At 42.1% G+C, this 26,456-nt stretch overlaps 1 protein-coding gene across 2 annotated transcripts in view; it reads right to left on the bottom strand.

The window, feature by feature from the left end:
• Window positions 1-26,456, bottom strand: part of foxp4 (forkhead box P4) — a 93,501-nt gene that overhangs the window by 14,173 nt on the left and 52,872 nt on the right. For both annotated transcript variants that reach the window (XM_087800040.1, XM_087800038.1), the window contains exons 4-9: window positions 15,303-15,425; window positions 11,246-11,380; window positions 7,059-7,194; window positions 4,560-4,761; window positions 3,425-3,523; window positions 2,133-2,231 (exon numbers count right to left, since the gene is read on the bottom strand). In XM_087800040.1, coding sequence (XP_087656166.1) covers window positions 2,133-2,231; window positions 3,425-3,523; window positions 4,560-4,761; window positions 7,059-7,194; window positions 11,246-11,380; window positions 15,303-15,425 — 794 coding nt within the window. The remainder of the gene's footprint in view (window positions 1-2,132; window positions 2,232-3,424; window positions 3,524-4,559; window positions 4,762-7,058; window positions 7,195-11,245; window positions 11,381-15,302; window positions 15,426-26,456) is intronic.

The raw sequence follows: 26,456 nt of genomic DNA, 5'->3' as shown, positions 1-26,456 counted from the left end.
AGGTTGCTGTGTTGTGTTTACGAGCCGCTCACGCAGACTCAGGTGCCAGCGCTGGTTTTATTTTTTATTATTACATCCCGATGTGTTGTTTTATATTCGGTTTTCGGCCTCACGACAGCCAGAATAAGTTTAACAAATAAACATGCGTGTGTGTGTCGTTCGAGTCTCGGAAAAGTTAGGAAATACCAGGCGCAGACTTGAAATGAAAGAAAAACAATGATGTCATGCTGTGGCTAATCCCGGCAGATAGACGGCTCAACACAAGTGCATGATAATATTAACAAAAACATGATCTCACTCTCTAGCTCCGTCCACTTCTTCTTCACCCAACCCCCAAATGATTGACTCTTGTTCCAACCAAATATGCCCCCCCCCTCCACCACCACACACCCCAACCCTCCCTTCTTTCTCCCCGGCTCGGCAGTAAACAGTAGCAGGGATTTTTTTTTTTTTCCCCCCTGATACGTCCCGACAATGAGGCTCTGTTTACTCCTCGTAGTGCTGGCAGACAAGGCTTTAACCCACATTACACCCAACTCCATCAACCACAGAGTCTTACCGCCGAGGACAGGGAGTGGGAGGAGACGGAGGAGAAGAAAGTGTCCTCCTCTGTTCCTCCGCTCTCCTGGGGAGATGACTAAGACTTCGCCAGAACCAAGTGCATCGTCGGACTTAGAGCATTATCTGTCACCGGTTCCCTTCTTTTTCATCTCCAGTTCTCCCTCGTACACACTTTCTCTCCCTCCTCCTCCCATCTGCCCCCGGGCTACGTGAAATGAGACACCAAACAACAGCTTTCCTCTCCAAACTTTCCCAGCCTGCCTCGCAGCTTTGATCTGCCTGTCTGATGCCATCACAATCACTACACACACTTTTATCGTAACGTGCGTGTGTGTGTGTGTGTGTGTATTTCATCACCCGGGCATATTAATATCTCCATTGTTTAAATAGCTGGTGAGTTCCACGTTGATAATGACAGTGGGAGATTGTTTAGAGCTTCATTAAAAGCTTGTGAAGCCATCATTAGTGGGCAGAGTGCCATGGGATGTCAGCCGTGCAGAAGAGGAGGCAGCAGGAAGTCACGGGCGGACGCGGCGGCGAGCCCCCCCACAAATTGACTTGGAACCCGGCAAACGAGGAACACGAAGTGTAAGGAGGAGGAAAGATTGTAGCAACACGTTAGAGGCTGGGAAGGAAAAAAAAGATCATGGCGGGCGTTTGATCTCTTGACGGTTGCTATGGTAGCGTGTGAAGAGAGCGATTTTTAAGAAACAATCGTTCAGTTTGTTTCATAAAATTAACCCTTCGATGACTATAGATTTGCTTTACTTTTGGCTCTAGAATCTAATGCAAAAAGTCTAGATAGTGTTAAAACCAAGAAGACATCGGGACTGGGAATAAAAAATGAAAAAACTTGCTTTGGTTGAAGAACATTAGCATCATATACGAGTCTAAATGATGACATTCCGTCCTTTAAATAGTAAATGGTGGACTTTAAGGAAGCGTGTCCAATGTTTTATTAAAGAAGCAGAAAAGTAAAGTGGAAAAATATCCATTAAGACCACAATTATGGTGTGACTACTAATAAACACGTTTAAAAGAACAGAATATGTAGAATATAATCACTTTCTGACTCTTGTTCTAACTAAAGCTGAACATTCTTCTTAGAGAATACTGCTGTGTGTTTCTAGTGAGTTCTGCTTTAAAAAAAATGTAATGTTGGTCGTATTGATTATTGTCTGAAGATTTCTTCTCCTCGTTTCGATAAAGTTACCTTGAAAAAAACAAGTCTGTTTACTGGTGAAAATGAGTGAAAAACCAACTCTTTATGGGACCATCCTGGCGATCTTGCTGATTCAGCGTTTAGGTGAGATGTATTTTTCATCCACTTATGTTTGTTATTGGTCATTTATTTTTTACTGTTTTTATCTGAACGCTGGTCCGTGAAAATAATGCCTAGATTTAACTGGTCTGTGGTGCAAAAGAATTTGGGTGCCCCTGAGTTATGGAAGACCAAGTCTAGACATTTTCTAGATTAGATAACGTTTCAACAAGTAATGTAAAAATGTAATCTGTGTGGACAAGATAGTTTCATCAACATAATTAAGTGATGTTTTTCTTCTTGGACTTACTTGATAAACTGTCCCATGTCCTCGCACAGCGCTTCACAGCCGGGCCACTTACACTCTCCATGACCGAAGAGAGGATGAGAGCTGGCGTGCTCCTCGTGACTGAAACGAAAGGAAATTAAAAGACAGACTGTTAGTCGGTGGTTAACACACACACACACACACACACACACGGTCGTGAAGGAAGCGAGAGATTCGCAGCAGAAAGTAAAGTGTTAACGGGTCAGACACGACTGTTGCAGCGGCATCTGAGACTGGTTAGCAGTCATTAGTTTGTAGTTCTGGGAGCCAAGAGCGGAGACAGGCGTGAAGAGCAGAGTAGGGTCAGTTTCAGAAGCCAGGCAAACACGGGAATGGGTCCAGCAACCTCACAAGTTTTTAAGTCCATGACCTGTCTCTCGTTGTTGTCACTCGCATGTACGCGGGCACACGTGTGCGTCGTATGATCTTACGGTTTCCAGGACTGGAGATCAACCAGCCTTGACTGATTGGCGGCGGCTGCCTTCATGTGCGGGTCGTTCTTTTGTGGTGAGAGTGTACTTACATGTGTGCGTGTGTGTGTATGTTTGTGTGTATCTCCAACATATTTATGAGCTTTTTGTGTGTCAAAGGTTTGGTTTCGATCCATAAAACACACGACGTGTCTGCGCATGTGTGCGTCGGTAGCAGATGTGGTTCAGGCCTGGACTTTTGCCTTCGACTCCCGTCTCCGCAGAAACATGCATCCGTGTGCACGGCCGAGTGTGTTTGTGTGTTTGTGTGTGTGGACGCGTGGACTGGAATGGGAACATCAGACGCTTGTCTTAACACAAAACACTTGTCCCGCAGATGGAAACATGTCTCCCTCTCTCTTCCTCTGCCTTCTTCCTGATCGTATGTGCGAGCTGCGGTGCGCTGCCGACGCATGTGCGTGCATGTGTGTGTGTGTGTGTGTTCTGGCGGTGGTTGAGTCAACTCAGAAGCAGCTTGGACAGCAGACATGACAACGGCTGGCAACCACATTCCCCTCCGTCATGCTAACACGCTAACTTTTACATCTGCTGCGCTGGTTTCTTAAACCTCCGACAATATTTAGATCTAAGGTTGTGACCACGAGGCTGGATAATAAACACAGCTGCAGATTCCTCAAGTCATATAGATGTATATAAGGGATGTGTATCGGTAAGAATATGGCGATACGATACGTATCTACAAATCAGCTTTACGACCGTCTTTCAAAACATATCTAAAGATGAGTATATCTTTAAAAATCCCATGTATTTTCCTTCTCTCGCAAGTGTCATTTTCACACTCACTGGCTGGTGGGGGGTTGACTGCCTTTGGAGTAAGGGGTGACGTGGTCGTCTCCGCTGTCTGCTTTGTTGAAGGAGGATATCCACTCGAACAGTCTTGCTCTGGAAGAGAAGGAGACAAATGAGCAGCTGGTCCAGGCGTGGGACAACCTCTCGCAGGAGTGTGACTAACATGTTAAGCACACGGGATGGATGTGCATTACTTTAGTGGGCAGAAGTCATAATGATACAGATGTTTGCTGCTAGAGACAAGTGTATATGTTTACACGCTTGACTGAAATATAGTCATGTGTTTAACTTGTCTTTACTTCCTGTTTTAAAGCCTGAAACTTCTCCAACTTATATTTTTTTACTGTATGGAAATCGTGACCAGAAATATTTAAAGTTAAACAGTTTATAGTAAAACACAAGTTATTAAAAACTGCCCGCCGCTCAAAGCAAGAGGGAATCCACACCGAGTCTAGTTCTGCCAAGGCTTCTGCTTTTTAAAAGAAAAGTTTTCCCTCCCCACTGTCACCAACTCATTAGGATTTGCGTTTTTTCTCTTATATTATGAAGGTTTTTTCTAAACTAGTGTCTTGAAATACTCAGTTATGATTTGACACCTACAGAATTTCTTTTACATAAATTCTTGTCTGTCAAACTGAAAAAGTAATGAATTAAATGAAAGTTAAATTGCAATTCTATAAAGTGCTAAGTATCGGTTTTCCAATAAATGATTTAAAAACGTGTTTAATTTACCATAACATAAGGTTGCATTTACTGAATAATAATAATTTCAAGTTACAAAGCACTGTTTCATGACTTTTGGTATGAAATAATGAAAAATAAATACTGATGTGTTTTTTATCTCCTGTGTTTTTTAAGTCAAAAAAGAGCTGGGTTTCCAAAGGAGTCAAACTCAATGAAACAAGGAGCAGTAATTATCCAGCAGACTAAGTTAAGGGCCCAAATAATAATAATAAAAAGTACTATAGTACTATAGTAAAAGTACCCAAAGAAAGTATGAGTCTGATTGCGATCTTGACTTTTCATTTTGAATAATTGTAGTTGTTTCTTATCTTAAACACTGGCACCTCTACAGACCAACCACATGAACACGTTTCTTGAAAACAATATATATTATGGTCTACGTTACCTGTCTCTCTTTGGGGTGTGGCTCTGTCCGTTGGACAGGCTGTGGAGTGGGATGTGAGCAGTGGCAGCTTTGGGGAAAGATGAGGTAGAGTTAGAGCTGTTGGTGCTCAAGTCCAAGCCTTCAGCTTGTTTAAGGGCCTCCTCACTGCTCGGGACCCCGGACACCTCCTTCCACAGCTGCTGGAGGTCTGACGGACACATTGCTGGAAAGTAAAAATAAATATATATATATAACAACAGTTGACACGGAGGCTTGTGGTGATAAAGAGACAGCAAGGGGAGTTGAATGGGTGAAGCTCCACTATAAATAACAGACTAATTGGACAATTTGACTGTTATTTTATCACGTTTCCTTTATTATATTCCAATTTTCCGGGCAAACACGACTGTCCACCAGCGCCGCCGATCCTGTCACTACCACTGTGTGTCTGAGGAGGGTGGTCGCCCACTTTGGCTTTCTCCGGTCCCAGCTTTGTTATTTCTGCTCCAATTTCACACTGAGAGCGACGCCTTAAAGCGGCCCAGTCAACTCCAGTGGTCACGCAGTCGCACACACACACACACACATCTGCGCAGACGCACACCCCGAGACCTTGCACTAATCCAAATATTATGTCTGCTTTGTCTGCATTCTTCGGAAGGTCCCGCCAAAACAAAACTTAAGTGGGAATGAGCCTCGAGTGTGTGTTCATGGATTCATGCTTGTGAATGTGTGTGTGTGTGGACACATGTTAGCGCCGAGCTGGACCCCGAGTGTGGTCACACCCAGTGAGTGAAAGTGTGAAGTAGTTGAGAGGCTGTTTAAGTGTTTCCTCTTTCAGCCTCAATAAAGTCAAACAGATCAAGTTCACTGGATTCGTGATGGTAGAGGTTTAAAAAAAAAAAAAGGCTTTTCCATATGAATCTGATCTATTGGTCGCGGGTCTTTTACGCCGGCGTTAATTAAAGACGTCTGAAGAGAATTTTCTCGCAGGAAACACATACAGCTTGACCAATCACGTCAATCCCAACCGCCCGCCACCCCCGTCGGCCCACCGAACTTAGCGGCCCTTTTGAGGCAGAGCATCCGTGTGTGCATTTGTGTGTGTTTAATTATGTGAATTTGTGTGTGTGTGTTTGTGTGGCATGGCTGACCAGAGGAATGCTCGAGCTCACGCCTGGCTGAGCCGTCACAATGGAGCAGCTCTTTCACACTGCAGGGAAATTCCACCCCGATACAGAGGGAGGGAGAGAGAGAACAGGAGATGCAGTAGCCAAATGTTTGCAACTGTCCGAAAAAAAAAATGGCCTTGTTGTGTATCCAGGACTCTGTCTTCTCATTTTCAGCTCATGTTCTAATCACTTCCATTCCTGTTTTCTATGTAAATTAAAACTAACTGAAGACATTTATATACAGATTTACTTTGATTTTATGGCTGTGGAATTGTTAAAGAATGTACTACGAGTGACTGTTTCTGTCCATTTCCCAAAGATAAATTACATTTTATCAATCAGACATTTTGCAACAACCTTGTTAGCTTCTGACAGGAAATATATATATTTTTTATGTTAAGAAGCTCTAAAATGACAAGAATAGGCTGACGGAGATGATAGATATCAACTTCACAATACTTATTTTACTTCAATGATAAACTGTCACATATTTTTTAGTTGATAAGTCAATGTCCAGGTGTTTTAAAAAGTTTAAAAGTTATTTTAAGTGCAAATTAAAAATGTTTAACTGGTATCCAGATTCCCCTTTTCAACTAAATTTTAATAAACACTTTTTTTTCCCCAACTAAGCTCCCCAATTGTTTCTCCCTCCCTCTCAGTGAACTCATCACGGCTGCTAGATGTTCAGCATTAGCATGGCTTTTAACCTTTGATAAAGTTATTGCATCAAAAAGCCTGGCTAACACTTGAAGCTTGTGGATCTGGTCCGTGTCTGGGTGGTCCTCTATCAGATGTTTCTAGATAGTGATAGCATTAAAGGGTTAAAATAAAAACCATTTACAAATACCTCCTTCACATTTTTAATTCGTGTGTTAAGCTAGTCCAACTCTGGCGGCAATGTTACGGCCACTTAAAAGCCCCCGAAGCATTCTTTTGTGTGCCTTTAATGCCCACGTGCACGAGTGGACAAAGGCACACATGTTCAATAAAGGGCGGAGAAGGCAGCAGTCAACTTTTATCCCCTAAAAACCCCGCTGACAAAACGAAGGGACTCTGGTGGGCACAGCAATAGCAAAACGATGATGTGCTTGCATCTGGTTAATCTCAAGCACACACACACACACATACACAAACACGTACACACACCTCCGAGCAGGAGGGTTAGTCCCATATTTTACTTATTATCCAAATGAGTACCTTCCACAAACCCACCAATCAAGTTTGCTTTCATCTTTTATAGGCTGATTATCTTAACAGGCTTCACATGCAGGCCTGTGTGTGCAGTTATGACCATGTGTGCCTCTGTAGATGTGTGTGCTCTCGGTGTGGGGGGGATCCCGGCCAGTACCTTGTTGCAGGGACTGCATGGCCGCGGTGGGCTGCATGGGCACCAGGCCTTGCCTCTGCAGGTTGAGGAGGTGCTGCTGCTGCTGGAGCTGCTGGATCTGGATCAGCTGCTGGAAGGTCAACTGCTTACTGCTCAACTGAGAACACAGAGAGACGTAAACTGTTAATACATCAGCAGAGAAATGGAGGGTTTTTTTTATAAGACCACGAAACTACTTGGATTTCATTGTAATATCTTTCGCATGACAAATATTTTAGACAGGCTTTTCAGTGACAGAGAAAATGACCTTATAGATCATTTTTTATGATTGTAATGTTGTAGCAACCGACTTCTGGATTTATTTAAGACGTTCTATATAATCATGAAGTTTTCTTCCCCATTTTAATAGACCTAGTTCAAGACAAGAATTGTTATTGTACAAAGGGAGATGCTAGTTGCTAATTGTTAATGCACATACTAGCTGAGCTTGAAGAAGATGTCAAAAAGTTGACAACTTTCAAAATATTATGTTGCTATGAGAGATGATATAGTTTATCAATAACACAGAATCACTTCACTAGAATGCTTACACAGTCCAGTGGGTATTCTTACTGTCGGTTTAAATATTTGAGTGAAGCTGCATCACAAAATATCTTTTGTATATACAGTATATTTATAATTTTGTTATCGGAGTTTTTGACCCTTTTTAAAGGATGAAAAAAAAACCATAAATTGACTTCATGTCATGGCGAGAACATTTATACAACAAATAAACCAACCAGACGATACATTTAAACGCTGTTTTGTATACTCAGTGAACACAAGAGCTTCGGCTGTGCTTAGCAGACATTTGTTATGATCATTCGTCATGCAATGAATCATTGGAAAGATTTTCATCTTGCAGAATGAGATAAATCAGTTTATTTCTACTGAGAGAACTGAACAGGTGCAGGTGAATCTGGTCCATGTTTAGGTTACCCTACTCTAAAAGTGCTGTCATTGTTTCACCACAAAAACCTTAAAAAAAAAGCCTTTGCTATGAAATAATAATTTCAGGAGCAGTTCCAAGTGTAATTAAAAACACTGGAGACAAGAGTGCGAGGCGGCGTGGTCACGTGACATGCGATAATGTTGGGAGTTTGTATCGATGATAAATGTCCTCTCTTCCTGCTCGGACCCGGACTCCGCCGTTTGAAGTCCCAGTCGGCCCACTCCAGAGAGAGCTGGACTTTATCTCTCGCAGATAACCGGTGTCGGAGGAAAAATAAATAAATAAGAGTTGCCTGGAACATGTTTGTGTGTGAGCGAGCGGCGGCCCAACAGTCTTTGTAACGGAGGGAGGAAGGGCAGATAGGTCATTTCCTTTCCGTCTGGGGAGCTTAGCGACGAGTAAGCACATTTATTCTTCGCCAACGGAAAACACGGAGGCACGTTTGAAGACTTTTTAAATTTAAAACAAAGAAAAACTCAGGGACCAGAGTCGCACTTTTGCTCCAAACTGTCACCGTATATCACTTCTTTTTTTTTTTGTAAAAACCTTCCGCCGAAAACAAATCTTTTCGCTGCAATTTTGTCTCCAATCAATAGCCTTCACCCGCCTCTGTTTCTGGCTGTCCAACCTTTCTGCCACTCTCTCTTTCCATGTCTGACCATTTCATTTCTTCCTCTGGCCCCTTCTGTCTCTCGATTCCCTCCTGAGATATGTCGCTCCTTACAACACACAATGTGTGTGTGTGTCGCCGCATGTGTGTGTCTATGCTCTGTTTACATTAGCTTTGGCTGAGTGGCCAAAGCTAGCGCTGTAACAGGCTGTCAATGTGATTTATGAGCACATCACACACTGTCTGAGCCTGCCAGTCACACACACACACACACACACACACACCCTCGCCACTCTTGTTCGGAGTCACTTCATTAAGCTGACTCCTGACCAGTCGCAAATGCTCACACACAAGCGTACTTGAACGCATCACTTCCACGCAGCCGCTAGTGAAGAGGAATTGCGAAGAAAGGAGGGGAAAAGGGTCAAAAAGTCGGCCACTCAACCATAAACGCAGAAAAGAGCAGAGTGATTTAAGGTTCTTATCTTCCCTCCTCCTCTCATTGTCTTCTTCTCGCTACGTTTTTTTTTTTTCTCTCTCCACAAACCTGCTGGAGCTTTAACTCGCTTTACGACGTTACATACATTGATTCCCTGTTATCTTGTCTCGTGGCGGCTCGAGGGCGCGGGGTGGAAAACTCTCCCTGTCTCGGGATCTGACAGCAGCTGCCTGACCAGGTGAGATCAGAGGTACGACTCCAGGAGCCGCCCGTGATTGACGCCTCGCAAAGCCACCGCCGGAACAAAAAAAAAAAAAACATCCAGCGTCGTAAACGGCCTGAGTCATATCTGCTGTGTGCAGCTCCGCAGGGGGCGCCGTATTCCCCGAGTGTATGTGTTTGTGCGCTGAACCGTCACACATCAACCCCTGGCGTTTACGTGCAGCGGTGTGACCAGTGTTTGCACTTGTCTACTTGTTACAGGACAAACAAACCTGGGAATCTGGGACAGTGGCAGAGCGGCTCAGACGCTCGCTCAACATGCGAGTCGACCACAACTGGTTTGCTTTGGTCACGCTCGACTTGTCTGACTGCTGTCGGCGAGGAAAGAGGAGGGGGGGTGGTGGTGGGTTTCTGGGGGTCTGGGCTGTGTTTCAGCCCGCTGGGAGAGAGGAGAAGGGGAGGGGAAAAAAAAATCTAGAATGTGTCTCCTCATGCGTTTATCCCAAAGTCTCACGAGGCCCGTCCAAGTTTGTTGGTCGTCTGTGTGATTTATATCGATATATATATGATGGACAATCATCTCTGTGCAAGTCTTTGGTCTGGATTATTAGATGATTTACACCCCTTGAGCACATTTGTAGTGGCCCGCGGTCTCCGTTCTAATCTGTATTTCCAGCCATAAAATAACATTTTAACCCTTGTATTGCAGGGTCAAGGTGAACGACCTCTCTGGCTTTCAGAAAAAACATGTAGGTCACATTGACACAAGGGATACCTCAAACACATTTGTTCTATTGGCCTCCGGTTTACCTTGACCCAGAGATTACACAAGGGTTTAATGTAACACATACTTTTTCAAACGTAATTCATAAATGCTAAAAACTTTCTTTTAAGAGTTGGACCAAGAAGGCCTTCTTTTTTTTGAACTGATATTGGAGCTTTTATTTTGAAGTTCTGAGTAAGATAACCCTTTTGTAATGTCCCTGCTCATTTTAATTTTTTTATCAACTGTGGCCTTCCACAAGTGAAGTTTGGACTTGAGTCAATTTCCGTGTGGGATTGTTATGCGTCAGGGTTTGATTTAGGAACTCCTGTTTCCTCCCACCATCTAAAATATTCATTATGACTAACATGAGCACTTCAGCCGTGGAAAACCCCGTAAAAAATAGCCGCTAAACTCTGAGAAAATGTGTGAGAAAATAAGTTTAAGGCAAGTTGCAGAAAGTGTATTTGCTTTAGTAATATTGTTAGATTTAATATACTGTATGTGTGTATCTTTTTTTCAACAACTGGTAAATGGCAACTTCAAAAAGTCAAGTGTGTGTCTGTAGTCGTATGAATGAAAGTTGTCGATGAATTCTAATTATTGTGCGAGTGTGGATTCTCATCCACTTTGTCCCGCTTGATTCTTTATTATCCGACTTTAACACGAGTGCGGTTGAACCGGCGTGTTTGTGCGCACGTGCTGCCGGGGCGGGCGGCGAGGACGGCGGAGGCTCTCGTGCTGCCGGGGTTAATTGACAATTAAAAGAATGGCGGACCCCTCCTACAGAAGGATCTCACCCCGGGCTTACAGCTGAAGGCATGCAAATGAACACTTTGGGAGGATGCGGAACGAATGGCTTGGCACCGCACTCCTACTCTTCCTTCGCCGCGGCTTACTGGCGGAGTTAAAAAAAAAAAAAAAAAATGATAATCCACTTTCAGCTCTGAGATGTTCAGGCACAAACAACAATGAAGCTCCAGAGAAAAGGCAGAATGCGATTATAGAGAATATGTATTACATATGTATTCTTCCTTTCAAGACCCCGGGTGTCATTTTTTTCCGGTCTGCCTATGTCAAACACTGCGTTTAAGTGTGCTTATGAATCTCAGAGAGTACTTGAGCTGAGGGAGATAGAGAGAGAGAGAGAGAGAGAGAGAGAGAGAGAGAGCACTTGGTTCACCTCTTTCGCTGCCTGTTTCCCGGCCTGTTGCTGCTGCTGCTGCTGCTGCTGTTGCTGCTGCTGCTGCTGCTGCTGCTGTTGACCCAAGAGCTGCAGATGCATCTGCTCCTGATACTTCTTGTAATTCTCCTGGATCTAGACATGGAGAGAGGGGGAGTCAGAAGGAGTGGGTGGGGGGGGGGGCATATACAAGTCCAAACAAACCTCAACAATACACACTCATTGATATGTTCAGAGCCTTCGAAAGATGTTCGTCTCAAGGACTGCGGCGCTTTTCTGCTCCGTCGCGAAGGCCGACGTTTATTGTTCGGCGTTTTTTTTTATTGACTAGCCGCAGACGACCGCCGCGGAAGATTATCGAGCTATTACCACATGTCAAGTTGCGAGGTGATTATGTACGTCGGAGCTGGGTTTTTTTTTGTTCAGGTACACACAAGGACACGGGGGGCCAGTTATACATCGGGAGGTAAAGCACAGCGAAAAAAATGGCGAGGAAATAAAAGAGAAGAAAACGTATATATCCGATCATGCCAGCTGGTACCTATACAAGCTGTCTGAGTGAAAAAAGGGCAACAAACAATAATACAGATAGTCTTCCTTCTCTCAAGGTTTGATGCTACAGGTGGCCAGAGATGATCTCCGCATGTGACTGAACAACACATCCTAGAACTCTCCAAATCCACAGTGCAGTTTCAGAAGGATTTTGATGTGTATTTCACCAAAGAATGATGTGTGTTCGTGGTCAGGTCCTAACGAAAGGGTTTTATCCGCTTGAATTTAGGCTTTTCCAGATCATATTTAGTCAAATTAAAGACATTTTAGTTCACAAATTATTTTATTTTTGGTGTTAATAGACCCCAGCGGTACTAAACCTATCATGAAACAGTAGCAACATTAACATTTTTTGAGCTATATTGCGATCATGTAGGAAGAACGCTACGGAATTTACAGACCACATGACTCTTGACGAAGTTTGTTTTCAAACCAAAAAATGTCCAAACGTCAGCTTTAAAAGCTGCTGGAGTCGACTGTATCCTCTCGTCCTCAGTCATTGCACTGGATTGTATTGCTCCTTAAGCAGCGGAGGACGTAACGATTGCTGGCATCTAACGGCCCGGAAGCGGCAAAAATTGCGAAATCACACGCAGTGAATATTTTAATTGTAATTAAAAGAATCAAGTTATTTTATCTTAAACACATTTAATTGAAAAATAAACCATGAACGAACTATGATAAAAATAAAATATGATTTGGAGGCTGAAAAATAAATATATATGTACTGTATATATATATATATATAAATAAGTGTATTGAGAGAATACATTTCACTGTAAATTTGTTCATCGATATGTATATTTTATTTATGTTGTTTTATTTCTAGAAAATCGATTCTGTTCGCATCCTTGTGTGTATTCCCTACTGATTACTCGAGTGCACAGCAGCGTACTCAGAAAAAAACACACACGTATTTGTGCCACTTAAACCAACATTTACTCGACTGACCACAGCTTGTCTGTTAGTTTTGCTAATCGCTAATTTAGCCAGGAAGCTCCATTAAGATTGAGATCTCGCAACAAGGCGAGACCAAACAGGAAAACACCAGCAGAATGTGTGTGTTATAGAGGAGTGTGTGTGTGTGTATTAGGGGGGGGGGGGGGGTGTCCTCTTGAGAACTTACACATGTGTGCGTTTGCAGTTTGTCTTTGTTTCACGGTGCATCAAATGTTCAAAGAGGCTTTTCAGAGGAGAATGACTTCACAGCGCCGCAGTTGCTGCAGTCTCTCATTTATCTGACCTACAGTGAGCCCACCACACACACACACACCATCCTCACACACACACACTCTGGTCCTGCTCGTGTCACTTTTTACATTTCCTGGTTCAATCTTCACTTTTGCATAATTTACTCTCTACAATGGCTCTTATCTTTAATATATTTTAAACTCTTTTTTTTTTCCTATCCTGCTCTTTCTTTTTTCCATCTGTCTCTCCTCTCTTTTATTGCTCCTTAGGCGGAGTTAATATCTTTTGTTCGCCTCACTTCTTCCCGATCGCCTCCTGGTCACAGGCGGCGGTGTGAGCGCACACACACACACACACACACACACACACACACACACACACACACACACACACACACACACACACACACACACACACACACACACACACACACACACACACACACACACACACACACACACACACACACACACACACACACACACACACACACACCCGCGTGGAGTTGAGGGAATAATTAAGTGATAATTAAGGTCTTTTTAATGATTTGATTCAGTGGCTCTGTGCATTAAGTGTATGTGTAAGTGAGGCACTCACCTCTCCAGCCTATTACCACGACCTTGACTTTAGAGAGTGCACGCCCAGAAGCACCCGAGCTAGTGTAGCAAACATTTACGAAAACACACTCGTATCATCCCGACAGATTCTCTACTGCTCGTGAGATTGTCCAAATATTTGAGTGAGATCCAATATAGGTTACTTTTTTAAGTGGGCTAACCGTTAAAAAAATAAACAGTGAGCTAACATTCTTTCACTTTGGCTCAAAAGTGTCGGCTAATTGACTAGGCTAACGAAGCTAAAAAGCTAGCTATGAAGCTAAAAACATTAAAAGTTATATAACAATATGTCCAACTTATCATGGCGCTATACCTCTTAAATAAAAGCAAGTTATTCTTGCTGGTAAATATTAATATTATTATATTTAGTTAAGAGATATCTTGATGTTTTTGTTGTGCACGTGGCTAGCTAGTAGCAGAGCTGTTAGCATGACAATACTGAGGCTTGTGGATCATTTTTGTGTAATTTCACATGTCGTCACTATCTCTATGAACATTTGAAAACATATCAACGATGGGCGCGATCGACTCTAGGTTTACTTTATTTTTCATTTATCGCTGTCAATGTGTTAGTAATGAGTGATATATTTTGACTTTTGGAAAATTCACTATTTTTTATTATTTCGGAGAAAACATTTTTGCTCCTGGACATATTATTCAGTTTTTTATTTCAGTTGACTTTATTGTCAGCTATGGCTGTTACATAAATCTACTTTAAGTGAGTATTTTTGACTTCAAAGACACATTTTCAGAATCTGACACACACAACTGTATTATTGAACTTAATACTATGATCATAACGGTTACATTTTATTACCACAGAAACTAAGATTTACAAACTTAAACTTTGGTGTGTTTTCCACATTTACTTTAACAAACATTCACTCCTAGACCCGTTTTAATAAGTACAATGGTCTTGCTTGAATTAATAGTGACAATAATAATCCCTAAATGAGAAGTGACAGGAGGCAGGACGGTCAATAAAGGGTTAACTCTGGGTTGAGTGACGTCTTGCTTGAGTGTGTGTGTGTGTGCACCACTCCTGTATCAAAAGTGCCGACTGTGCAGATATACAAGAGAGTCTTCTCTGCTTAATTAAGAGTGCAGCGCTGAACGATTTTAATTGTGTGTGTGTGTGTGTGGGAGACATGTATGTGTGAGTTTTTCTTCACGTATGTCTCCCGCTTTTCTCTTCAGAAAAAAAAAAAAAAAATCCATTATAAAACAACTTGTCAGTTCTTCCCACTGCAATTTATACTGGCCTGGAGCCACCACTCCTTATTAAATCAGCTGTCTGCAAGTGTGTGCGCTTCACCAAGTTCTTATCTCCGTACTCTTAGGAGTTCTTTCCGAGCGTCTTGGACATTTTTCGAGAGGGCGACTTGTTGTGCGCTTGTTTGTGTTGACGTGGAAACTTGTTAAATCACAGACGTATGAGTCGTGTCGATGATTCACCAGGTGATGCTGAGGGTGTGTGAGGTGTGTACGTGAACATATGAGCGCCCGAGGCCGTGATGTGAAAGGAAAAGAAGAAGAAGAAAAAAAAAAGGCAACGGGTGACTGTTTGCCCTTCAAAGCTGCCACAGATACAATCACACCCAGTGTGTGTCAACTCCTCATAAAGCAGACGCATCCAAACATGCCACGGTGAGTTCACCCCGAGTGTGTGTGTGTGTTTTTTTTTTTATCTCCTTCACCTGTTGTAGCACCAGAGCTTGCCCCTGTTGCAGAAGAGCCTGGAGCTGAGGGGGCGTCATGATCTGCTGCACCTGCTGGGAAGTGATCATCTGTGGACTCATCATGGCCATGGACAACGGTACCTGGTGGGAGCAGAAGAAAGACTTTTCAATTTAACGAGACAAACACTTGAAAGTTGTTGTTTTTTTCTAGTTTGAGCTTCAACTGCATGATGGCAGCTTCACACAATTAATCTGGGCTAAAAGCCGAAAGGATTCTTTAGGGGCCGTCTGGACACAAATGCATCAATACAGTTCAGCGCAGCACAAGCAAGGGAGGAAAAAAATTAAAAGTAAATTTATCTTAAAACTTACGAGATAAAATTGATGCATAAGGCACAAAATAATGAATAAACCCTCAAATAAATAAATAAAAATAATAAAAAATAAAAAAAATAGTATGATTAGTATGATAATCGACGATTACAAGCCAGACGCGGCTGATTTAATGCTCTTATTTTGAAAGCCGGAATTTTATTTGCTACTTCTGAATAGGGCTTAAAATAATTACGGCAAGAACTAGGGATGGCTTGACTGCCGCACGGTGTCAGCGCTGTTGTGTTAAAATGTTAAAAAGTTGTGCCTTGACTTCCATGTTTAGCCAGATTTACGCAGTTTATTATCATTAAAAAATGAAGTATGTATAAGAAGAACCATTACGACCTCACACAAATAGAGGCGGGACATGCTAACGCTATGCTAGCCCATGTGAAAACGATTATCCGAAAATGTTCTTAGACAGAAGCGACACATGTTGTGTTGACACTTCACTGCTCTAGCCCGTGAAAAAACCCCCACATTTTCTGTGACATGACGAGATGAAAGGGGCAGATATCCAATTGCCCCGTTTCAAAAAAAAAAAAAGAAGAAGAAACTGAAATAAAACGGTATCTGCTTCCTGTGATTAGCTGTGACTTGCTTTCCACACGTCGAAGCTCAGCTAAGAGGAGAGGAACAACAAAGTGTCTATCTGATGAGATGTTTATCTCCACACGCCGAGCTGCAGGCGAGTAAAGACTGAGGAGAGAAATGTGGTGATTCTTGCAGATTTGTTGTGCAAGCAGTGTTCATACACAGAGATAGGCGCGCACGCTAATCTGATTACAAACACTGCACAACTCAAAGCAAACTAAACCGCGAGAATCCGTCAGTGAGAAGCATAAACGCGTCGCTCATACACAAACAGCAACAATTCTGCTGACACCGGGGTTTTTGAAGGGAGAGAAAAGTTTTGAGGGGGAATAATAAAGTGGATAAGAACAGAACAGCTGAGGCAATAAAAGATATTCAGTCAGATACGGTGGAGTCCCAGCGCTGATACTTTCTCTGTATTGGAGCTCCTGAGGGATTTCTCCGGCTTCACAGCAACACTAAAGTACAACACACTTCACCATGAAAACGCTTTTGTCTGACATGTATTAGAGGGAAATGCAAACAGTTTGGATGTTCAAATGTGTTCATTCATTGTTGTGAGAGAAACTTTCTGCCAAAGTTTGACATTCCAAGTCGTGGATGATGCATTTATTTATGTTACGTTTGAGTTTCTCTGTTGCAAAAACATTAAACTAGATTTGTTTTAGGTTTATTTTAACTTGAGATTTGTGTTGATGGACTACTCTCATTAACACTAATTGTACAGATGAAAAAATGATGACAATTTGAAAAGATCATTACCACATTATTTATACTGCATTTGTAAAAATGTATTCGGTGAGACAAGAGATTTGAAAATACTTTGAAGGCTCCATCACTTTTCAGCTCTTTTTCTTCCTAGCTTCTACTATGTTATGTGCGATCGATTTGTGTAACACTAATGCTACCGATCCAACTCTCTGTCACCTGTCAAGTTAAATAATCTTGGATAAAACATAAATATGTTATTAAAATGAGTAGTGATGAAGCTGCTTGGCCGAGGTCTGCACCTGTTGTTTTCTAGTATTAAATTCTACTCAGGGTTAAGAAGAGAGTGCAGACAGGGTGGAATAATTGTGGAGAGGCCTTAGTCATACTTGCTTCTGTCTTTTTTTGTGGTCCAACATGACCATAGAATACAATTGAAAGTTTTTTTTACAGGAAATGGTGTTTACACTAGTTTGTTTATTCAGGAAGTTAGAAGAAGCTGGTTTGGAACACCTGGAGAGGAGATCCAGGAATGTTGGAGAAAAAGACTTCCTGATTGAGATTTTCCAAGTGTTGGGGGGGAGGGGGGGTGGTTCAGGTTTGCCACTGTGCCCCCCCCCCACCCCCTTGGTCTTTGTCAGTATCAGCCTCTAAATGCTGTAATTAATTGCTCATGTGCATCCCATTCTTCCTCCCTGACAACTAATATATTCTGTTTTATCCACACCGGCATTGACATTTTCCAGTCACTGGCGTAATAATTATTGGAGTTATAGCACCTTTCCTGGCTGCAGCCAGGACGTGTGCGACTTCTGATCTACTGTATTGTGTGTGTGTGTGTGCACGGACAAGCTGAATGCTGTGTAGTTAAGGTTTTGACGCCATTAATTGCCCCTATAATCTAATATCACAAAGCGTGATGATTATAGGCCATGCGTCGCCACCGCCATAAGACACCGGCGGGCTGAGAGCAGCGCCCGCAAAACAAAAGCCTCACCATTAGCGATTTGACGGGCCAGGACAAAAGCGCCTCACAATGCAGAATTATATTTTCATTCGCCTTGTCTCTTCTGGTGAATGATTTCTCCCCTTTCATTGGACTATGAATAGGGCGTCTGAAAGGCCCAGCGATTTAAAGTCAGCCATTTATTAAATGCATTTAATTTTTTTTCCCTGCTGTCGCACCCCTTCATTCCCCCCTCCTTCCCTTTTCTCCCTCTGTTGCATGTTAATTTAAAAGAGGGAGAGATGCGTGGTAGATTAGCGGCTGAGTGCTGAAGGTGGGGGCAAAGGCAGGACGCCGCAGAAGTGGAGGTGGGAAGCGAAGGGGAAAAAAAAAGAAAAAGATGTGTTTTAAATAAAGCTACGACTCTCGCTTCTGACGACTTTTTAATGGGACTTATAACTGTGAGCACTTGCTGGAGGTGTTACACTTCAGAGACCGTTTGCAATTACACTCTTACACTCCTTGACCACAGGGGGCGCCTGCTGTGGGCTTATTTAACAATGACGTGATTCTGCGTTCGGTTTTCCATGGTTTAGTATTTTGGATGAATTCTACATTTCTGACAGAAACAATTTAACACGATGGAGGTCCATTTCAGCGACATTCATAAAAATAATTCCTAATTTTTTTCAAGGCCCCTCCTTAGGAAATTAGTTTCAGGTGCCACCAAAGTTGTCTATGACAAAAGTATTTTTCTTATTTAAAAAAAAAAAGGATTATTGATATCAGAGGAATCCTTCTAGATAAAACATCTCCCCACATGGTGTTGCCTTCAAGGCACCTTTGCAACAAATCTTCTCGTTTAATACTTGAACACAGGACATTTTATTTCAAGATAAAATAGAGATTTCTTTGTTTTAAGTGGACATGTTGTACCCACGCACTGTATGGCATTATTTTAAACAAAATATATTGTTATTATTCCCCCAAATATTCTACAAAAAAATGTCTTTAGCAACTGAATTTATAAAAAAGATGATAGTTTTTATATCTGTATTTATTTAGAAAATATAGTAGATATTCTTTAAAGCAGACCAAAAACAAGATGAAAATATATAAATATATAATGAGGCTTGAGCTATGGTGAAGGAAAGGAAAAGGGAATATATATATATATATATATATATATTAAAGTATGTTTGATTTCTATGGTCAAAAGAAAGTGCAGAAGCCACTTGTCGATGGAAGAACTGAAGATAAACTCCTTAAGATTTGCTCACAAAATGGTGTTTGTTAAGAAACAAGTTGGCGAGCGAACGGGATGGAAAACGACGGATTTATTTGAAGCCTGCTGATCATTTACATGAGCATCAGTCACACAAACACACATCGCTGGAGGCCCCGGTGGCTGACAGAGGTCAACTCTTGCCGCCGAGAGAAGGGGTGTTCGGGGGGAGGAGGGTGTGAGGTGGGGTCGGGTGTTGGGGGGGAGGCAGGAGGAGAGTGAAGAAGACAGCCTTGTCGTTTACAGACAGTGGAGGAGTAATTAGAGGGGTTGTTTGAAGAGGGAGTTTAACTGATTAACAAAGGAAGAGAGGGAGCGAGGGAAAGATGGGAAAGAGAAGGAGGGAAAGACGTGGAGTCCCTCAGGAGGGAAGACGGAGAAGAAGAGGGATATAACTTGCATTTCAATAAGGCTCCATCCCTCCCTTCCCTTGATGACTTTTCATTCCAGCTAAAATGGGAGAAAAAAAAATCCTCTTTTTCCATTTTCAGGACACGAGGAAGGATCTGATATTCACTAGCGGGCGCCGTGGGAATAGACCCGACGCCGCATCCTTCTGATGTGGACACAACACTCTCCACTCCTTCCAGTTCAAAACCCTCGCACACTCCAATAACACGTTCCTGCTCATTATGGCGGCTCAGACGTCGTGTTTGGCCTGTTTTGTCTCATTTAATGATGCAAATTTAACAGAAATTGAGCAAGAAAACGATCCCCTGCAGCCGCAGCGCTGATCACTTTCAAAGTTACCTTGTTTGTGTCAAAGTGTGTACAGTGTGTGTGTGTGTGTGTGTGTGTGTGTGTGTGTGTGCGATGGCAGGGTCGAAGAAGAAAGGAGGGTATAATCAGAATCTAAACAGGCTCTCAGCCTAAATGATGTGGACCCTGCCTCGGGGTCTACGGGGACACATGGGAGAGGAGGATAATTGAAAAAATGACAAGGAGAAAACAGGAGGAAGAGAGAGACTGACACAGACCTCCTCCCCCTTCTCTCTTCTCCCTCCCCTCTCCTCCCCTCATCCCACTCCTCTGGTACCAGCAAACCCCAGCGCTGTTTATCCTTGTCACTGAGCATTACCACCTCACAATGGATGGAGTTCCTGCTTCTGTGACACACACGTACACACACACTCTCACACACACACACACCTACACGCACAACACACACTCACTTGAACCCTTTTACTGCTTCAATCATAAACAGGTCACCTGGGTTTATTTTTAATTTAATGGCTGTACAATTGTTTTAAAAAAAATGAGTTTTTATGGTACATTATCAATATACTGCAGTTAATTACTATTGATGTCCTTTTAACTATTACATATATTAACTATTTCTTTCTGCCTGTTGACATGTTCTGTCCAAGGGTTTAAGCGGCATCGCTCATTATTATCCATTTGTTTTGAGTGAAACAACACTGGGTTCTATTTGTCCTGCTCCCTCTCAGTGAACTCATCCATGCAGCTTTTGTGCATTTGGGGGATCATTACACCGACATAATGTGTCTCATAACGCTTTTATTAATTCCTGGTGGTTCAGGTGTGATTGTTGTAACAAGGTTGCAAAACCTTCGACTTGTGTGCTGCTTCTGTCCAGTCGTGCAAAGCCTCAATTAAAGTCTAAGTTACTGTAAAGTTAACATGTTAAAATAATAATATTAGTGCTATTAATAAGAACATTAGTAGCAGGGCTGTAACCTAATCTCGCAATACGAATAGATATAATGTATTAAATATTTCGATACACTTGTACAATCTCCGAAAACGCTTTGAGGGGGACGCTGAATTTCAGCGACACCTTTTGATTGTTCCACTCTCTTTTGATTGAGTTAATGGAGCTGAAAATATGCCCAACCACCAGATTTAAAAAGCTGCTGGAGGAGCCCGCTGTATCCTCTCGTCCCCAGTCATTGTTCCATTAATTGGGGAGGTCGTAATGATCGGTGCATTCTAGCAGCTGTGAATATTTTATCTTATACACACTTTGTTGAAATATAAACCACAAAAACTAAATAAAACAATAAAAATTTGATATATCGTTTTATAACGCCCTAGATATTATCATGTTATTGTCTTCAGGACAGAGTTGAGATGGTAAATATTGTCATCTTTCTTCTTGTAGCAGCTAACTCTTTTAGCAACTCAAAATAAAGTCTGAAGTAGAACATACAAGTCTGTTCTTTTTGCTTCATTTGTTTATAGAGCAGCACTAGGGCTCATCGGAGTCTGCCAAAAATGCAGGGGGGGAGAAGAGAAGGGGGTTTCTGAGAGAGTCAGAGGAATGAGGGAGACAAGTGCTGCAGTGAAAAAGAGAAACTGAAGGGGAGCCTACTGTGCCGAGAGCGTTGTTTGGTGCGCGGGGCCTCTGCTGGAAGTAAAAGAGTCCTATTGTGTGTGCTGAGTACCCCTCCTCCAGCTAATCTGCAGCAGGGCCAGGGGCCACATTGCTCTGGAGGGAATAGATGAGCGGAGCCAGGTGGAGCCGAGGATGTTCTGTATGTTTTTGCCGCCGCGGATGTCAATCACCAATCAACCCCCAAATATTTGTAGTCGGGAGGGTTGTTATGCGTGTCAGCGGCTCAGGCTCGGACGGATGAAAGTCCAACTTTGACGGTAATCAGGGGGAGGAACATGGAGTTTTTGCAGCATGTCGTAGAGATGAGTGTCCGAAAATATTTGGTGTCCAAACAGTATTTAGTGCCAGTGAAATCATCTGTCAATCATTTTACTTATGGATGTTCAGACTAGCATCTGGTATAATCCATAAACCCACCACTTATTTCAAATCTACTGTACACTTCTCTTTTCTTGATGTTTATTGTACTTTATTTATATTTATATATTGATTTTCTAAGTTTTCTAAGTGTTATTATCTGAGAATACACTTATCTCGCACTTCTGGTTAAAAATGTCTGGAGAATGAATGAGATGAATTAATACATGAAATAAATTCACAATTATTGGACAATATTTTTCTTTTATAAGTCCAGCTTTAACAAAATAATTGCTGGTATTTTTGATTATGGAGCATTAAATGTATTTATACGATATTTCTTTATGTGACAGCTGTCTCAGAACCATATATATTTAAAAATATAAAACAGCCTACTTTTAGTTATCTATCTTTCCTGGAGAATATTTAAAAAGAAAATCATATTTCAGACTTTCGCGAAAGAACAAGTGTTCATATCTTAAAATCGACTTCTAATAATGTGATTTTTCTGCAGAAAATACTAAAGAAATAAATGTATATGACATGAATGTAATATATATGGACTCAACTCATCTTATCTTTTGAACCCATGTTTTAAAAAAGTGACAAAGATAAAACACTTATTCACTGATAAAATGCATGACTAGCATGAATCTAAACAAGTGAAAGCTGGATCACACAGCTGGGACTGACTTCACACACATGAAGGAAAATAAATAGTTTCAAAAGGACAGTGGACAACCATCAAGTTGAAATGGAAACAGCACCTCCTCTCCCCCCCCCTGCGCCTCCTTCCATCTAACGCCCCACTGCCTCAGAATCAAAATGACAACACTCTCGCAGAAACACACGCGCCGACGACACACTCGGGGGCCTTCATTGGGATGTGAGCGAGGCTGTTATCGACCATATTTCATTACTGATTTCACTCATGTTTCAAATCTCAAAATAAGTTTCACGCTCCGGCGGGCAGACCCCCGGACCCGTCTCCGCACCTTCCATCTTTCCGTCCGGCCCCCTTTTTTTTCTGTCCGGAGCCGGCAGCCATTCACACTGGCTGCACAACCTCTTCCCAGATGCCCTTCACAAACTGTCAGGACCCCCCCCCCCCCGTCCCCCCCGACCACCACTCCACATACCCCAATACACCCCCATACACGCATCAAATAAGTGAAACTGCCAACTCAGCACTTCTATTGAGTGGACAAAAGAAGTGCTTTGGGGAAAACACTTTAAAGGGAAATGAAAGAAAAGAAGGAGCCGCTTCAGTTCTGTCGACTCTGGGGGCGAAACACTCATCTGCTAGCGTACTTTTGTTGATTAGTTAAAAGACTTTCCTGCGTCGACCGGTCTCCGCCAGCAAACAAAACTGGGCGATGAGGATTGCAACAGTGAAACGCTTCTTCGCCATCGTACCCGGTGCCGGTGCCAGGCCTCTTCACAGCCGCCGCCGCCGCCGCCACCGCGCTGATTAACATTTCTGTAATGAGCCTTTTCATTTTTTCTCCCCCCTTATTAAACCAGCTCTTTAATAATACATGAAAACAGGACACATTGCTATTCAATTACATACATATGGGCCACAGCCAAGCACGTGCGTTTAACACGCCGCCTTAATCTGTACGTGCGTGTGCCAAGTGGCAGCGTGTTAAGTGTGCCATTGGCGCGGCTGCCAAGTGGGCATATACATGTCTGATCGTACCCACACGGGCTGAGACGCTGCCAAGTGGGCTTTTTTTTTTTTTTTTTTTCGCTGGCATTCAGTCGCGTGTCAGAGGCGACCGGAGCGTGTTTGTTTGCTAATTGCCGGTCGTTCTGCCACACAAATGTGCCACGAACAATTAGGGAGGCGCTGGTTCAACTCCTAAGACTCCATTCATTGCTGTCCTTTGGCTCTTGGGCAGCCAATAGAAGGATGTCACTGTTTTTAACATAGTTTCATGTGTTGATTTAAGTGTGTCTTTAATTGATCTTGGACCTCTATTGTATCATCCGTATGTGTCTTTTCATTTAAATATTTACATTAGAAAATGTGCTTAAGCCCCGCCCACTGGAAACACTTTGGTTTTCTGGAGATAAAATCCAGTTTATCATAATCACGCCCACTCTTCTGTGATTGGACACCATCCATCAAGTTTCCACCTCTGTGACTCGTTGTATAAACGAAGCAGGGTGTGATTACAGCTGGCTGGAGGAGGAGTGAAGACCATTATTACGCCATAACGGACTCCGCTCTCATAACCGCTCGTTCACGGAGATTTCAGACGAGGGATAACTTTATAAGTTTATAACTTTATAAAGTAATAAGTTCAAAACATGGTCATGATGAGGGACTTACTGCATCTTGGAGAGGAAGACTCCAACATTTAAAAACATGTGAGTGAGTCAGGAGAGTTGAAGTTTCACATTAGTTGCCCTTTAAGACCTATTTCTACGCAGCATAAACTGAAGTTTAAAGTAGAGCTCAAACGTCAGGCAAGCATGTGACCTCAAGCTTCTTAATCATTTGTCTTTTTCTGTTTCATTTTTGCAACAAATAATAATGAAAAAGAAATCATCAAGTCTGATTGACACATTCAAAATGAATCTAACTATCATTGAGAATTACTAGATTTGAGATAATCTATTATAATTTAAGAAGAAATCAGAAAATATTACTGTTGGTTACAAAAAAAACAAAATCAAAAAGAAAAAACTATGAAAATTACATATGTTCAAAAACATATTTTCAACAGAAAAAGAAATCCTAGTATAAAGAGACACAATCCAACATATAGCCATGTGAGTTTTGGTGGATTATTTATCACAAGCTAATTACAATCTTGTGGCCAATATGAAATCAAGCTTAAATAAAGCCTTGACATACTAATACCTCTTGAAAAACAGTGGTGTAGGATCTCGTCTAATGTAGCATCACCTTTATTTTAAGGTAGGACGCGTCAGCTCTGAATGATCAGCAAAAAAAGAAAACTGTAAACATCAACTTCTGCTTCGCCTTCATGCCACATAAACGCGACTTTAACAGACTATTTCAAGATGTTGAACGTGTCACACGGTATCGTCGTCTCATGAATAAAAAATGGATTTACACCTGAGAGATTCCTCGAGTCGGTGCATGTCCTGCTGGAGGGCATCATTACTGAAGTTGCTTTACGGTTGCTTTGTATTAACATCACAGACTGCTCAGCACCAGTCCAGCGTGTGCAGTCTACAAGTCTAGGTTTCCATGGGCTCTAATACGGGGAGTAGGGTTTGCTTTATTTCTTTGTTTTAAGATCACATATCATTTTAATAAGGAAGAATATTATCTTTAGGTGAAAAATTGGATAAAATAAACTTTATAAATGGTATATGCTTATGAATTACATGTGTTTATAAGCATGGGGACGCTGAGAATCAACCGTGTTGTGTTCAAGGACACTTTGCCAATAGGTAACGTATTTTTATAATGCTACAATTTAGATGCAACAGTTTCATAATTCTCGGGAAATATGACAACCCTAAAAAAAAAACCTTTTGTCAAAGTTATTAAGCCAGTAGAAACTTAAAATCGCAGAAACTTAAATGTATTTTGTCGTTCTTCAAATGGAGAATATTATTGATGTTTTTCTTTTTTTTACTACGCTGCAGAAACAAGTTGAAAATGTATTTTAGCGTTTACCTTTTACCTAAAAAAGGTATATATTTCTTTTTAGTTCCTTTTCAAACCTGATCATCAATAATAATACATTTCCGGTCTTTTCTCATTCTTTTTTATTCCAGTGTGTAACTGACTGATGCCATGCGTCTTCAGTTGCAACAAAAAATAGCACTAGTCACTAACAATCGTGTCACTCACCCTGTTGTGTGTTTCGACACAGCGGCGCGTTTAAAAGACGCACAACTGCAGACAAAAAAAAAAACGAGCCACCCTCGAAGAGAGCTTTGGTGTCAAACGGCTGTTTCTGTAGCTCAGTTTGTGTTGATGACACTTTTTAGCACAATTGCGCATCTGAGGACCATTGTTGAGTTTTGTCTGACACAAATACACACACACACAAACACACACACACACACACACACACACAGACGAGTGATACCATCTCACACATCCAGCCAAGACCATCTCTGAGCAGCCAATCAAAAATCTGATATAATCTCAGAGTTTCTTTCAGCTCAGATCCTCCCAGCTATTATAAGTAAAGAAAAGAAATATGATGGGGAGTGGGTGATGTGAGCGTGAGGGGGGGCAGGGGGGGGGCACCACAGTCCTTGTCAGCACAAACCAAGGCTTCTTAAGAAAAAAGTCAAGACAGGGAAATAAGTCTTCTCCCTCTCTCTCTCTCTCTCTCTCTCCCTGCGTCGCCGCCGTCGTTCTTCCCGGCGCAGAAAGGAAAAATCTAATTATCGAGCTCCTAAAGATCTAATTATTGGCTGAGGCTCATTTGCATGTGTGAGAGCGACCCAGCAGGAGCCGACCCGAGGACCACCATTTTGTGCCTGTTGTGAGCTGTCGCGCCAACGCGCCCGTCGCTTAATGCCACCTTTGGAGGTGACCGGATTAAATGTCTG

Source organism: Callionymus lyra, chromosome 10 (genome assembly GCF_982586985.1).
Source record: "Callionymus lyra chromosome 10, fCalLyr1.hap1.1, whole genome shotgun sequence".
Lineage (NCBI taxonomy): Eukaryota > Metazoa > Chordata > Actinopteri > Syngnathiformes > Callionymidae > Callionymus > Callionymus lyra.
Note: the sequence above shows the minus strand (reverse complement) of the source record. Positions and strands in the feature narration are given on the sequence as shown.